Raw genomic sequence first — 14,538 nt, 5'->3', positions numbered from 1 at the left:
TTGGAACTTCCCCTGATGCAGCTTCATTCCATTTCCTCGTGTCCTGTTGCTGGTCACCAGAGAGGAGATCAGCACCCCTCTGCTGCTCCCCCCCTACTTCTGCCCATGAGGAAGGTATAGACTGTGATGAAGGCACTCCTCAGCCTTCTCTAAGCTGAATGAGCCAAGCGACCTCAGTTGCTCCTTGCAAGTCTCGCCCTCGAGGCCTTTCACCATCTTGGTCACCCTCCTCTGGACACACTCTCACAGTTTGATGTCCTTACATCAAGGCACCCAGACCTGCACACAGTACTAGAGGTGGGGCCGCACCTGAAACAACAAAGTCGTACCAAGCCCGCCATCAGGATGGTTTTCCGAGATGAATAACTCAATAACAACTAGTTTGTTATTAAGCAGGCATTCTTTAATACAGCACTGGACAGCACTGGGGATTTGTCCGCCACGAGTACTCCAACAGGTTAGCGAAGCACCTCAGTTCATATACAGAAAAATCATACATATTCATCAGATTTCTACAAAGGGTGGTCTTATGTGGATGAGTTCCCGGAATTCATTTGCATAGTCCAAGCATGCGCAGTAAAATTAGGGTTAGGGTCTTTTCACCCTCCGGTGGTCATTCATAGTCTTCCTCACACTGTCTGCTAGTTGAACTTCGGGCTTCCTTTGTCTATACATGGTCATGGAATTGGCTCATCCATCCTTTGGCCTCAGAATGTTAACGAGCTACCTCAAGGCCCATTTGATCTTATCAGGAAGGGAGTTACACATCTTGAAACATCCCATTATCAACTGCTCAGCAAATAACTAAAACTATGCAAGTAAAGCTTCTATGTATCACAGTAGGGTCTCAGCCAGGGACTGTCAGTGATTTAACCCTTCATTCATTCCCCCCTTTTCTTTAAACTTTGTAAATTCTTTTACAAAGATTCAAAATTGTCATATTGTTAGTCGCATACATCTAGCATTAACCTCTACAAACATTTCGAACACATTAGGAGACAGGATCGTCCATTCTAACAAGCAGGGTTCATATAATTGGGATTGCTGTCCACACAAGATGCCGTCAGGGGTCGTCTCGCAAAGATCTAAATCGTACGTTTTATTATGATTCCCAATATACTTCCCTCGGAATCCTAGTAACCAATATTCTAGATTCTCTTGACTTGAAAAGAGTGTTGGCAGAATTAAAAATTTACACATTATTTCTGGTCGGTTACATTATAGAATACCGATTTTCCTGCATACCACATATCATAGCACTGCACGAATTGTGAATAGGCTTTTATCCAGTATTTAGGATGGACCCATTGTCCAAACAGTTTTCTCCACATGAACTCATTATTGCCCATTAAGTAGGACTGCACCTTATTCTTTTGTTCCAATTGCCACATAGTTTGTAGGGTAATTGCTTCCCCAATGCAATCAGATATTGTTGTATATTAATTTCTCCTACTCGGGTGAGATCTTGCCCTTGATACTTAGTTTGAAATGGTCTTCCATACAAAATTTCAAAAGGACTCAGTTTTTCCTTAGTCCTTGGTTTGACTCGGAGCCTTAGTAACACAATAGAGTGGGCTTGATCCCACCTTAAATTGGTTTCCTGGCAAATCTTACTTAACTGTGTCTTTATTAAGTGATTCATCTTTTCCACTTGCCCACTCGCTTGCGGGTGATAAACTGTGTGCAATTTCCAGTTAATTTCTAAAAATTTACTAACTTGTTGAACTATTTGTAAGACAAAGTGTGGTCCCCTATCAGAGGAGATAACTTCTGGCACTCCAAATCTAGGAATAATTTCTCTCAATAAAATTTTTGCTACCTCTCGGGCTTTATTGGTCCTGCAAGGGAAAGTTTCGGGCCACCTGGAAAAGGTGTCAGTTAACACTAATAGATACCTATACCCCCCTTTTCTAGGGAGTTCCGAAAAATCTACCTGCCAATTTTGATCTGGAACTTCCCCTTTATCAATACTTCCAAATTTTACATGATTTTCTACTTTTGGATTATTCTTTAAGCATGTCTCACATCTATCAACCATGGTTTTCACAGTTTGAAACAAATTCCTGGCCACTATTTGCTTCGTAAGGGAATTATACAAAGCTTCAGTTCCCCAATGGGTCTTGTCATGTTCTGTTTTCACCAGTTTCCATAATATTCTAAATGGAACTATTACTCTATTATCTTGTAATTTTGCCCAACCTGATGATTCAACTTCTGCTTCCAGATCTTTAATTAATCTAAGATCCTTTTCATCATAATCGACCAAGTCTGGTAGTGGCAAAGCTCTTTCAGGAACCAAACTTAATACCTCACCTTGTTCCACCGCTCCTTTTTCCTCATAATCTGCCAATTTATTCCCCACTTCTTGAGCAGTGTTACCCTTTTGGTGCCCTTTGCAGTGCATAATTGCAACTGCCGAAGGCAACTGTACCACATCCAAAAGTCTTAGGATCATGTCAGCATCTTAATACGTTTTCCTTGGCCCGTCAAAAGTCCCCGTTTTTTCCAAATAGCTCCATGGACATGAACTATACCGAAAACATACTTTGAATCTGTCCAGATGTTCACTCGCACCCTGCCATCCAAGCTCCATCCTTTACAAAACTGCTCCCGTCGGTATACCAAGTGTGTTCAGCTTCCTCCAGCGGCTCCTCCTTCAAGTCAGGCCTGTTAGCATACACAGCCTCAATGGTCTCTATGCAGTCATGCACAACAGTTCCCATTTCCTGCTTATCGCTTAGAAAAGAAGGGGTTAATGACAGCAGATGTACTAATTTCCACATCATCTTGTTCCATCAATACTGCTTGATATTTCAAAAATCTTGATGGCGAGAGCCAATGTCCCCCTTTTTGTTCAGCTACCGCTCAAAGGCATCCTGGCAGTCCTTTACTAACTTCATCCAATTGTTTAGAAAAGTAGGCTACTGCTCGTTTATAAGGACCCAGCCTCTGGGCCAGAATTCCCAAAGCCACTCCTTGCCTTTCATATGAAAACAGCCAGAAGGGCTTTGTTATATCAGGCAGGTCCAAAGCTGGAGCCCTCATTAGTTCCAATTTCAATTTTTTAATGCCCTTCTAGCTTCGTCAGTCCATACTAATTGTGTCTATTTTTCCAGTAGTTCGTATAATGGTTTAACTATAAGTCCATAATTATAAATCCATAATTGGCACCAACCTGTCATTCCCAAAAAGGTTCGAAGCTCTTTTACTGTGGTCGGTTCTGGAGTCCTGCAAATAGCTTCTTTTTTATCTTTTCCGAGCTGTCTCTGTCCCTTAGAAATCACAAATCCCAAGTATATTACTTCTTTCTTCAGAATCTGGGCTTTCTGTAATGAGACTTGGTAACCACTTAGTCCAAGAAAATTCAACAAACTCACAGTCCATTCTTTACATTCTTCATTCTTTTTTGTGGCTATCAAGATACCATCCACATATTGCAAAAAATTCCCATTTCCCGGAGGTCTTTCCCAGGTGTCTAATTCTTTAGCTAATTGATTTCCAAAGATTGTGGGGCTGTTTTTAAATCCTTGAGGTAGCACTGTCCAGGTTAGTTGGGTTTTTCGTCCTGAATCAGGGTTTTCCCATTCAAAGGCAAATAAATTGCAGCTTTCAGGGGCCAAGGTGAGGCAAAAGAATGCATCTTTCAGATCTAATACTGTGAACCATTCATAGGTTTCCTTTAAATTAGTCAATAAGGTGTATGGGTTTGCCACTACCGTGTGTAAATCTTCCACTATCTTATTTATTGCCCTCAGGTCTTGTACTGATTGATAGGTTTTGCCATCAGGCTTTTTGACAGGTAGACTACTGGGTGTAAATCTTCCACTATCTTATTTATTGCCCTCAGGTCTTGTACTAATCAATAGGTTTTGCCATCAGGCTTTTTGACAGGTAGAATAGGAGTGTTATATTCTGAAGAACATTCAATTAATAATCCAAATTTTGTAAACTTTTCTATAATGTTTTTCACTCCTTGTCTGTCTTCCAATTTCAGAGGATACTGCTTCACCCTAACAGGTCATGCTCCCTCTTTGAGTTTAACAACAACCAATTCTGCATTTTTAGCCTTTCCAGATATCCCTGAGGCCCATACTCCTGGGTATACCTGGTCTTTTATTTCTTGTGGAATTCTTTCTTCCCTAATTTGGGGTTCAGTAAGAGCCAAACTTAAAATTTCAATGTGGTTTTCTTCTGGTATTTTAAATTCAGTTTCTCCATTTCTACATCTCATTTCGGCATTCAGTTGTTCTAATAAGTCCCTTCGCAAAAGTGGTTAAGGAGCCTCAGGCAGGTAGAGGAATTTATGAATCCCTATGCTTTTCCCAATTTTGAATTTTAATGGTTTCAGAAAGAACACCTTCTCAACCTGTCCAGTTGCTCCTACAATATTAACAGTTTGTCCCTTGCACTTTCTGTAACTTTAACCCTTCATTTACACCAGTGCAGTGTAGAGTGGGACAGTCACCTCCCTCGACCAGCTAGCTGTGCTCTGGTGGATGCACCCCAGGGCACGCTTGGCCCTTTTGGCTGCCAGGGCACACTGCTGACTTGTATTCAATTTGCCGTCAACCCAAACCCCCAGATCTCTTTCTGCAGGGCTGCTTTCCAGCCTCTCGTCCTGCAATTTGTATGTATAACCAGGATAAGATCTGCAGTACCGTAAATAAATTCATTTATTTAATCTTAAAAAAAAAAAGCCAGCAGTGTGCCCAGGTGGCCAAGAAGGCCAACGGCATCCTGGCTTGCATCAGAAATGGTGTGGCCAGCAGGAGCAGGGAGGTGATCATGCCTCTGTACTCGGCTCTGGTGAGGCCGCACCTCGAATACTGTGTTCAGTTTTGGGCCCCTCACTACAAGAAGGACATGGAGGTGCTGGAGCGTGTCCAGAGAAGGGCGACGAAGCTGGTGAGGGGTCTGGAACACAAGTCTTATGAGGAGCGGCTGAGCGAGCTGGGGTTGTTTAGCCTGGAGAAGAGGAGGCTGAGGGGAGACCTTATCGCTCTCTACAACTACCTGAAAGGGGGTTGCAGAGAGGTGGGTGTTGGTCTCTTCTCCCAAGTGACTAGTGACAGGACTAGAGGAAATGGCCTCAAGTTGCGACAGGGGAGGTTCAGGCTAGACATTAGGAAAAAGTTCTTCACTGAGAGAGTGGTGAAACACTGGAATAGGCTGCCCAGGGAGGTGGTAGAGTCACCCTCCCTGGAGGTATTCAAGGAGCGTGTGGATGTGGCATTGTGGGATGTAGCTTGATGGACATGGTGCTGTGTGGTGTTGGGTGGGTTGTGGCTTGTTATTGTTGTTGTGTGGCGTGGGTTTTGTGTTTTTTTTTTTTTTTTTTTTGTGGGTTGTTTTTTTTTTTTTTTTTCCCCCCCCGCCCAGGTTGGACTCGATGATCTTACAGGTCTTTTCCAACCGTACTGATTCTGTGATTCTGTGATTACCCCATTCCAGATGGAGAATCCAGCACTTGCTCTCATCAAATTTCATGCAGTTGGTGACTGCCCAGCTCTCCAGTCTATCCAGATCTCTCCGTAAGGCCTCTCTGCTCTTTAGGGAGTCCATAGCTCCTCCTAGTTCAGTATCATCAGCAAACTCACTTAATGTACATTCCATTCCTGCATCCAGATCATTTATAAAAACATTAAAGAGCACTGACCCTAAATGGAGCCCTGGGGAACCCCACTGGTGACTGTCTGCCAGCTTCTGAATCTTGAGAAAATACAGGGAAAATTTCCTGAGGTCGTCACAGCCTGTCCGGCTCCGACAGCTCCTCTCCAGCAACGCTCGACCCCCCAGCCCCAAACGGCGTTGTCTGCCGCCTCCTCCCGGAACCCCCCTTTCAGAGAGGCCGAGGCGCACCACCTGCAGACAGGCCCCACCCGCCCCCCCGAGCGCTCCCCCGAGCGCTCCCCGCCGCCCTGCCCTTCCCCCTCTTCCCGCAGGCGGAAGCGGCAATCGGCGCGGCGGAACGCGTCACGCGCGCGAGGCCTGCCGGGATTTGGCGGGTGGCGGAGCGGCGGGTGGTGAGCTCGCGCCTTCTGGCCGCGCGCGGAGCCGCTCACCGGTCGAGGCCCCGCCATCGCCATCGCCGTCGCTATCGCTATGCCCGCCGCCATGAGCCCCGCGGCGCCCACCGCGCAGGAGGCGCTGGAGATCGCGGGCCGCATCATCGACCGGCAGATCCAGGATGATCGCTGCTACCCGGACCTGTCCGAGCTGCTGGCGGTGCCGGCGCCTGGTGAGGAGCAGTTGGTGGCCCTCTGCCTCCGGCCCTCGTCGCCTCAACCTCCCCGCTGCCCGCGCCGCAGCGCGCCCCCCTTCAGGGCGGTCGTGGCCGGTATTGCGTGGCCGGCCACGCGTGCGGGCCCTCAGCGGGCAGCCAGCCGCGCACGACCCCCTCCCCTTGGCGGCTACCGCACTGGCAAGAGCCCGGGAGCAGCGGCTGCGGCCCCTGCCTTCTCAGGGATGGCGACAGGGCTGAGTCTGACGGCTTCTTCGGCTTGGGGCGGGGAGGGGTCGTTAGTGGACGCCTTGGTGCGTGGGTGAAAGTTGTGGATGTGGGATCTCTCCATGGCAGAGGGCGCACTGCAGGAGGAATGGGCTTGGGTTGGCTCCTCGGCCCCGTCTCCCTCCAGAAAGTGAAGAAAATGGCACTTGTTTTCCGTTCTGTGTATTGAGGAGTCTCTTGCAGAATGCTTTTAGGGTCACTAAGTGCCCAGCACCATCCCTCAGTTATAAGCAGCCTGAAAATCTCACTTGAGCCTCTTTGAGTGACTTTTCATTTGTCTGTAGCTGTACGTCATGTGTAGTTACGATGTAAGGTATAGAGCTTCTGAAAGATTTGTCTCCTTAAAACATCAAGACAGCATTTCCTACTTCATTGCTGCCAACTGTGTGGCAAAGTGGGCTGTGAAGAGGCACTCTAGAGCTGTAGGTGACCTAATTAATATATATACAGCAGGTGTCAGGATACAAGCGAAGAGTGTCTGCTTTCTGTTATGATATAATGTGATGTGCATGGCCAAAGTGTAACTGCCTTAGCAGCATCATGGATACACATCACATAAAATAATGGGTATATATGGGTATTTTAACTTGATACTGGGAGCATAGCTTCACTTATAGGTGAAGGAATACGCTCCTGTCTTGTTCACGTGGCATATTTAATGTCTGGCCATATGATGAAAAAAGGGCTGGAGAGTATCACAGTAAAAATGGGGTAAAGAGTAGGCTGGGGTCCAAATGAGTTACTGTAAGAGTTTGTTTGCAAATCTGTTTGCTCACGTCTCATTTGAGGTTTAGATTTGTTGTTTATGATCCTGCTCCTACAAAAACCTTTGTTCACACATATCTTGTGAGTAGTGGTATTTATATGCTCGAAGTCTCTGCAGTATCAAGGCATTATTTTCTGCATAGTCTGAAGGCCTGTATTGTTCATCTAAAGTGAAATGGGGAATGTGATTAGTCTAATTTAGATTTCACAGATTCGGAAACAATCAGGTACAGATAGAGAAAGAGAATATAAACCTTTTTTTTTTGTGAATTTATCATTCCTTATAAGAAGTCTAATTTTTTTTGTTGTTCCTAATTGCAGGTAGCCCTACTGTTTCTGGTATGTCAGATATGGATTATCCTTTGCAAGGACCAGGCTTGCTGTCAATCCCTAATCTTCCAGAGATCAGCTCAGTCCGCAGAGTCCCACTTCCCCCAGAGCTAGTGGAGCAGTTTGGACGTATCCTTATGAAAAATAATGTGTTAGGCTGTGTAAATCATAATATTAGAAACGTACTTTTTTCTTCAATGATCTTCTTCCCTGATCTTTCTGTCAGACTCCCAGTAATGAACTTTGATACTGTTCATGTTCTCTTCATAAGGCTCCAAATGGTAACAAGGTCCATTTGTGTAGAATTGCCGGTGGAAGTAGTTTCTGCCTGAAGAACTTTGAATGTTTATGATACATAATTTGTGTACTACTGTATATAAAGTAATGTTTATTTTTTAAATGCTCCAAAGAGGATTTTGCCTTTGCTAGTCAAAATGCATTTAGTCCTTACATCATCATTGCTTCAGATATGCAGTGCAATTGTATGATGGGTGTATTTCCAGAAATCAGCAGAGCTTGGCTGACCATAGACAGCGACATTTTTATGTGGAACTATGAAGACGGGTATGTAGAGAACACATTCCTGATGATATTTTATTGGTATTTATACCGGAATTATGCGATTGCAGCAGTGGAAGATTGTTTACTGGTAGCACAGAGATGTTCTACTCAGTTTAACTTATCTTGATTCCTTTTAGGTTTTACTAAAACTTTTGAATAATAACTGTTTAAGAATTTTTAAGAGTTAATTGTATTGCTGCCTTATAATCTAGAGATGAAACAAAGGAAAATGTGCTTGCTTAGATTTAGACGTAGCTAATATCCTAAAGTTATTGCTGTATTTATGCTAGGGCTTTGCTTACACCAAAAAAGTAGAAAAAATTTATACTAATCCCTAACTTTCCTAAGTAGATTTAGTAAGTATTCTGACTCATGTGCAGTGGCAAATCATTCCCACAACGGTAAGTAATACAGCATTATTACTTTGAAGTATTGTGATTGAAGCTCTCCTGCCTAGCTTATTTTAAGGATGCATAAAACTGAAAATAATTTCATTATATTTTCAAATGATAGTGATATGTTTATAATTTGCAGGTTTGCTTCTTTATCTGCCCATATAGTAAGAACTGCTTTATACATACTGTTGCATTTCCTAAGAAGATTAAAGTTCAGATTGTGGCTCACATAGCTCCTATCCATACATTTACATTGTGTCACAGTGTATTAAATACGTTCCCCAAATTTTGTTATTATGTGATACTACATGACAAGTTTTATGCAGGATGTTTTTTTTTTCTTGTTTATTAACAGGGGAGATCTGGCTTATTTTGATGGCCTTAGTGAAACTATTCTTGCAGTGGGTCTTGTAAAGCCAAAGGGAGGTAAGGAATATGTGACAGTGACTAGAACTAGGCAGTTACTGAACCTGGTTTTTTATGTATGCATATGTGAAAAATTTGTGGTTTGTGTGTGTATATATGTATACACAAGATACATGGGTTTATTTCATTTTTAGAAACATTATGAAATTAATCACAAGCCAAAAATAATGTGTAGTTTAACAATCATTTATACTTATAAGCTTGCATTTGTTTGCCACATTGTACGTTTGCACTGTATATAAATTTACACATTCAAGTGATAACTTCCACGAGATCCTGGTTTCTAGCCCTCCCAGTTCTTTTGGTAGCTACTGCTTAGACAGCATTGAAGTCAAAGGTAAATTGGCAATAGGGTTGAATTTAAAAGAAGCACGATTATAAGAAAAATGTCATTTTAAAGATCCTGTATTTCATGAACTGGAAGCTGAATATTTCCTCTAATCATTGAATTGTTCAGGTTTGAAAAGACCTTTAAGATCATCAAGTCCAACCGTTAACCTAACCCTGCTAAATCCACCACTAAAACGTGTCTTTCCAATGAATGTACTGGATAATCTGAGAGGTTGGCTGCAAACTAAAATTTTATTTTCTCCCCTTCTTTAGGTATCTTCCAGCCTCACGTACGACACTTACTTGTTCTGGCTACCCCTGTGGATATTGTGATTTTAGGGCTCAGTTGTGCTAATATACAAGCAGGTAAGTCTCTCTTCTCCCCTTATTCTCAGTTGTGCATTAACAAGCACACATGGCTGTCTTATTAGTAGCCATTTTAAAAATTTTTAAAAAAAGAAAAACAAGACCATGTGCTAAACGCCTTGCTAATTTTTAAATCATGTTACAGATAGGGGGAAATAATTGTTATGGGGTGGGCACTAGCTGGATCCTGGGCTCCCATAGGAGCATTGAGTTGTATTAGTCCCCTGTTTAACATAAAAAGACCTTTTAAAACAGGCACCCCTGTTAATTAAACTGCATGTTGGAGAGGGAGAGAAGAGGTGGGCATGAATTTTGGAACTGGTGAATACAGTTCATTAACCTGGTTGACATTTGTGTTCCAACCGCAGAAATTGAGAACCTGATACCATTTTTTTTATGCCATGTGTATTGATAGAGAAAATACAGAATTGTGTGGAGAAAGTAAGAGGATTGTAATCTTTTTCCCTCTTTTTATACTATCTTGATATGAAAAAGAAAAAAAAAAAAGTAGAAATCTGTGTTTCAGACTTGTCGCAATTTAGAGGAGATGACAGTGTATAGAAGTGAAAAACATTGCATTTCCTTACTTGGAAACTTATACAGAGAATTTACTTTAATTTTTTTAAAAACAGAAGATTTGTTATTCTACAGTTCACTTTGGAGAATAGCTATTCCAGAATGTGGTTAGTAATTACAAAATTTGCTCTAAATTTTCCTGTTTTACAAAATGCTTCTTATCACAGACCTGTAATATTTATTAGAGCAACTTAAAAACTAAAGATGATTTATTTATTTATTTATTTAAGGTGCTGGGTCGCTCAATGACAGTATGTCTGGTGGAATGCAGCTGCTACCAGACCCTCTCTATTCGCTCCCTACTGACAATACTTACATTCTGGCAATAACATCCACTGATAACGGGCGTATCTTTTTGGCTGGAAAAGATGGCTGCTTATATGAAGTAGCATACCAGGTGACTATAGGTTTTACACACAGGTTTTTTTGATTGTTTCATGGTTGTGGGATCTAGGCACTAAGAGTTCTAAAACATGTCAGGTTTGCTGTCTTTTTGTCTTCCATAATTATGTTGCATGGCTTGGTTGCACAACAGCTCTGATGTCTTAGTGTAGATGCATTTTCTTTGAAGAAATAGTAATTATATGAGGAATAGCAATACTGCTTAGATCAACTTCAAAAATAAAATTAAAATTGTGACATCCTGAACCCTTTTTTATGTAAAATTTTCCTTTTAATGATCACCTGTTTCTTTCAATTGAATAGTACATACTTCTTCAGTTAAATAAATGGGGTGTGGTTAGATTTTTACTTGTTTTCATACTTGTTCTGTTAACTTTTTTAATAAAACTGCTAGTTTGGTTTTTGTTTTGTTTTTTCTTTCAATGCTGTATTTGTTTTAAATTGCAGGCTGAAGCAGGCTGGTTTAGCCAGCGCTGTAGAAAAATTAATCATTCTAAGAGTGCGCTGTCTTTCCTTATTCCTTCACTGCTACAGTTCACATTCTCAGAGGATGGTAAGTACTGATGTTAAAGACTTAACCAATAATTTAATATAACCTTTTAAATAATACTACCAAGAAGTCAGACTGAATAGTTTCCTCATTCACAGCATTTAGTTATTGTCAGTGAAACTTGCAGGGGGTCATGATTATAAAAATCAGGTCACTTGTTTGTGTGTCTAGTTCAGGATATAGATACCAATGTCTGGAAAGTTTAAAATTTATGACTGAAGTTAGTGTTCTGTAGTACAAAATTAATATCTGCTTAGTGGGATCACTGCAAACAGTAGAATCTTTAAGTAAATAATTTTACCCTGTTTCACTGTTTAGTGAAAAATTAATCTGAAATTATTATACAGGTTTTTTGCTCTTCTTTTTTTTTTATTAGTTTATTATATAATTGTATGAAATTGATTGCTGTTGTAAATCACTTCTGGTAGGAGTCCTGGGTGGGACTTCTGCAATTTTTGTTAACATACAATTAATTCTTTTATAGATATTCTTTCTTAAACTTGTTTTCACCAAATCCAGTGTTAATGTGCTGGTTCTCCTGTTTTTTCTCCCCCTCCCCAGATCCTGTAGTTCAAATCGCCATTGACAACTCTCGAAATATCTTACACACCCGCTCAGAAAAAGGAGTGCTCCAAGTATGTGACTTCTTCTAATGATTATGGCTATGTTACTAATGTGTAGATAACTTTTTAAGTTTCTGTGTTTCTATTGACTATGTTACTAATGTGTAGATAACTTTTTAAGTTTTCCTCAGCACCTGGGAATACTCTGTAGGTATGTCAGTCAGGGTGTTATTCCAGTTTCTCTTTTTGTAACTAAGTGTGTGCTGAAGACCTAAAATACTTTGTCTGAGGAAAGAGTAGTCTTTTGATCTTCACCTCAATTATATGGAAATATGAGGATGAAATAAAAATAGTGTGAGTTGCTGCTTATTAGGTGAGGCTGTATTAATTATTCAACCATAAATCACTAAGCTCTATTACTGAATTGCAGGTTTACGATTTGGGACAAGATGGTCAAGGAATGACCAGGGTTACTTCTCTTTCACAAAATGCTATAGTTTCTGCTGCTGGGAGCATTGCCAGGTATATTTATGACAATTATAATGTAAGAGACTTCCTTTAAGACCAATAGTTTCATGCTATATTTTTGAAGAATGTTGTTTGCTTATTTCTTTGGATTGAGAGTCTGTGAGGTTTTTTGTTTTATTTTTTAGAACAATAGATCGTTCTGTATTTAAACCTATTGTTCAAATAGCAGTGATTGAAAATTCTGAATCCATAGACTGCCAACTACTAGCAATCACACATGCAGGTAAGAAAGCAATGCTAATTTTCCCCCCCCTTTTAAACTGATAAATGGCTTCTGCACTGTTTAGTAAAATTGTGACCTTTTTTTATTTTTTGTTCAGGTGTCCGACTGTATTTTAGTACTTCACAATTTAAGCATCCAACAGCTCGTCCCTCCATGTTAACCTTGGTTCATGTCCGTTTGCCACCTGGATTTTCAGCTTCTTCTAATGTGGAGAAGCCCGCAAAGGTTCACAGAGCTCTTTATAGCAAAGGTAAGCAGTGGAACACGGCTCAGATGAGATTGATTTTTGTTGGTGGTGGTGGTGGTTTTTTTGTGACAGTCACTATTGCACTGCTTTTACATTGGGGAGTTTGAAGTAGTGGGAATAACTGAGAACTAAGCATGGCTTCTGTGTGTTAATGGGAGAGGTTTTGGAAGTGGAAGGTTGTCATATTTTTCAGAATTTAGTTCTTCTGCAAGGTGCAGTGTTTGAGCAGAGAACTCTGTTCATGTGTTGATCAACTTTTTTTCCTTCTACTCTCCCCATAGAATAGATTTAATGTGTTCAAATTCGCCTACATGTCTCTAGCCATCTGTGATGAGTTATTGAAGGCAGGGGATAGAACAGGCTTCTTAACTATTTGGTGCCTCTCATGCTGAGTTTAGCGTGTGATGACTGTTGTTTATTTCAACTCATTTAGCTACTGATGCCATATAAGATACCAAACAGCAGCCAGATGGTTCCAGCTTTGTGTAACTTCTGATTGTAGGCTGAATTTTTAAACATGCTGCAGAAATGCATTGGGGAAATGCCTCTATGTTGCTGACCCCTTTAGTCGTACATACTGATTTTTATCCTTGAAGTCATTTCCGGATGTTTTTTCATCCATGATCCGTTTAAACTCATTTTTTGAGGCATGTTCTACCTATTTTAGGCTCATTTTTGTTTGTACCTTTTAGAGTAGATGGAAAATGGTGTTAAAAGTGACCTTCTGAAGAATCCTATGACATACAAACTCAGCAGATATTATTTGCTGTTCAAATTGTATGATTAGGACTTAAAAATTGATTTTTACTAAATAAGGAATGAATTAATGAATTTGTATCTAATGCATGATTATTGCTTCTAATACAAACTTAATATCGCTGTTCTTGCTAGGGGTCCTGCTGATGGCAGCTTCAGAAAATGAGGATAATGATATCCTGTGGTGTATCAATCATGATTCTTTCCCTTTTCAAAAGCCAATGATGGAAACACAGGTACTAAAGCAAACTTTAATAGAATTTTGTCGGAATCTAGATACTATTTTTTCCTTTCTGATAGCAGATACTTGAATAATACTATCTGCAAGAAATGGGTAGTTCACAGAAAACCTCCTGAGGAGTTTTGAAACACTTACAAAGCTATTAATCAATATGCGTCAAAGAGAAAAAAATCAGGAGGTAATTTTGTCAGTGAATGGGAACTGATCTCTTAGTAGAAATTCCTGGTTCAGCCATACTTTCTAGCTTGATGCAAGCTATGTATCAATAGCAATTGCCTCGACTTCTAAGACTTGACTTCTAATTAACATATTAGAAAATATTGTTGTCCATAGCATGCTGCGTATTGTGCAGAAGCAGAGGAAGACATGGTCCACAGTCCATAGTGGTGTTTGTTAATGAGAATAAAATTTGGCAAAGATTGTTTAAAATGTAGGTGCTAGAGACGTTGGTTTTTTTATTTAAACTGATATGTCATGTCTCCATTAAATTTCAGACATGATTAATCTCTTCATTATTTCACATTTATTTTCTGATTTTCTTTTTCCTAATTGTTACGTAAGTGAGTTTATAAGAGGGGTTTGGAGGGGGTTAGTTGCCTTATGCATCTGTTCAGGAAGAACATTTCATGTATTCCAGCTCTGAAGGAAGTCTGAAGTCTTCTGCTGAAGTAGAGGAGTGACATGTCAAAAATAGTACTATTGGAGGAGCAGTGGTAGAGTGGAGTGAACGGAGGGACTCTATAAATTAAACCAAAACCTGACTTTGAAACT

General features: G+C 40.7%; 2 protein-coding genes across 3 annotated transcripts in view; one reads left to right on the top strand and one right to left on the bottom strand.

Moving 5' to 3' along the window:
• WDR70 (WD repeat domain 70) overlaps positions 1-6,086 on the bottom strand; it is a 144,618-nt gene extending 138,532 nt beyond the window's left edge. Inside the window, exons 1-4 of the mRNA XM_059833437.1 lie at positions 5,805-6,086; positions 5,468-5,709; positions 2,601-2,736; positions 1,934-2,425 (exon numbers count right to left, since the gene is read on the bottom strand). Of these exons, the coding sequence (XP_059689420.1) occupies positions 1,934-2,425; positions 2,601-2,736; positions 5,468-5,709; positions 5,805-6,086 (1,152 nt within the window). The remainder of the gene's footprint in view (positions 1-1,933; positions 2,426-2,600; positions 2,737-5,467; positions 5,710-5,804) is intronic.
• Positions 6,087-6,185: 99 nt separating this feature from the next.
• The window catches only part of NUP155 (nucleoporin 155), a 31,276-nt gene continuing 22,923 nt past the window's right edge, over positions 6,186-14,538 (top strand). For both annotated transcript variants that reach the window (XM_059833348.1, XM_059833347.1), the window contains exons 1-12: positions 6,186-6,238; positions 7,595-7,732; positions 8,071-8,167; positions 8,915-8,985; positions 9,589-9,681; positions 10,488-10,654; positions 11,107-11,212; positions 11,771-11,844; positions 12,203-12,294; positions 12,426-12,523; positions 12,621-12,773; positions 13,662-13,762. In XM_059833348.1, coding sequence (XP_059689331.1) covers positions 7,615-7,732; positions 8,071-8,167; positions 8,915-8,985; positions 9,589-9,681; positions 10,488-10,654; positions 11,107-11,212; positions 11,771-11,844; positions 12,203-12,294; positions 12,426-12,523; positions 12,621-12,773; positions 13,662-13,762 — 1,170 coding nt within the window. In that variant the 5' untranslated portion in view covers positions 6,186-6,238; positions 7,595-7,614. The remainder of the gene's footprint in view (positions 6,239-7,594; positions 7,733-8,070; positions 8,168-8,914; positions 8,986-9,588; positions 9,682-10,487; positions 10,655-11,106; positions 11,213-11,770; positions 11,845-12,202; positions 12,295-12,425; positions 12,524-12,620; positions 12,774-13,661; positions 13,763-14,538) is intronic.

Source organism: Gavia stellata, chromosome Z (assembly GCF_030936135.1).
Source record: "Gavia stellata isolate bGavSte3 chromosome Z, bGavSte3.hap2, whole genome shotgun sequence".
Taxonomy (NCBI): Eukaryota; Metazoa; Chordata; class Aves; order Gaviiformes; family Gaviidae; genus Gavia; species Gavia stellata.
Note: the sequence above shows the minus strand (reverse complement) of the source record. Positions and strands in the feature narration are given on the sequence as shown.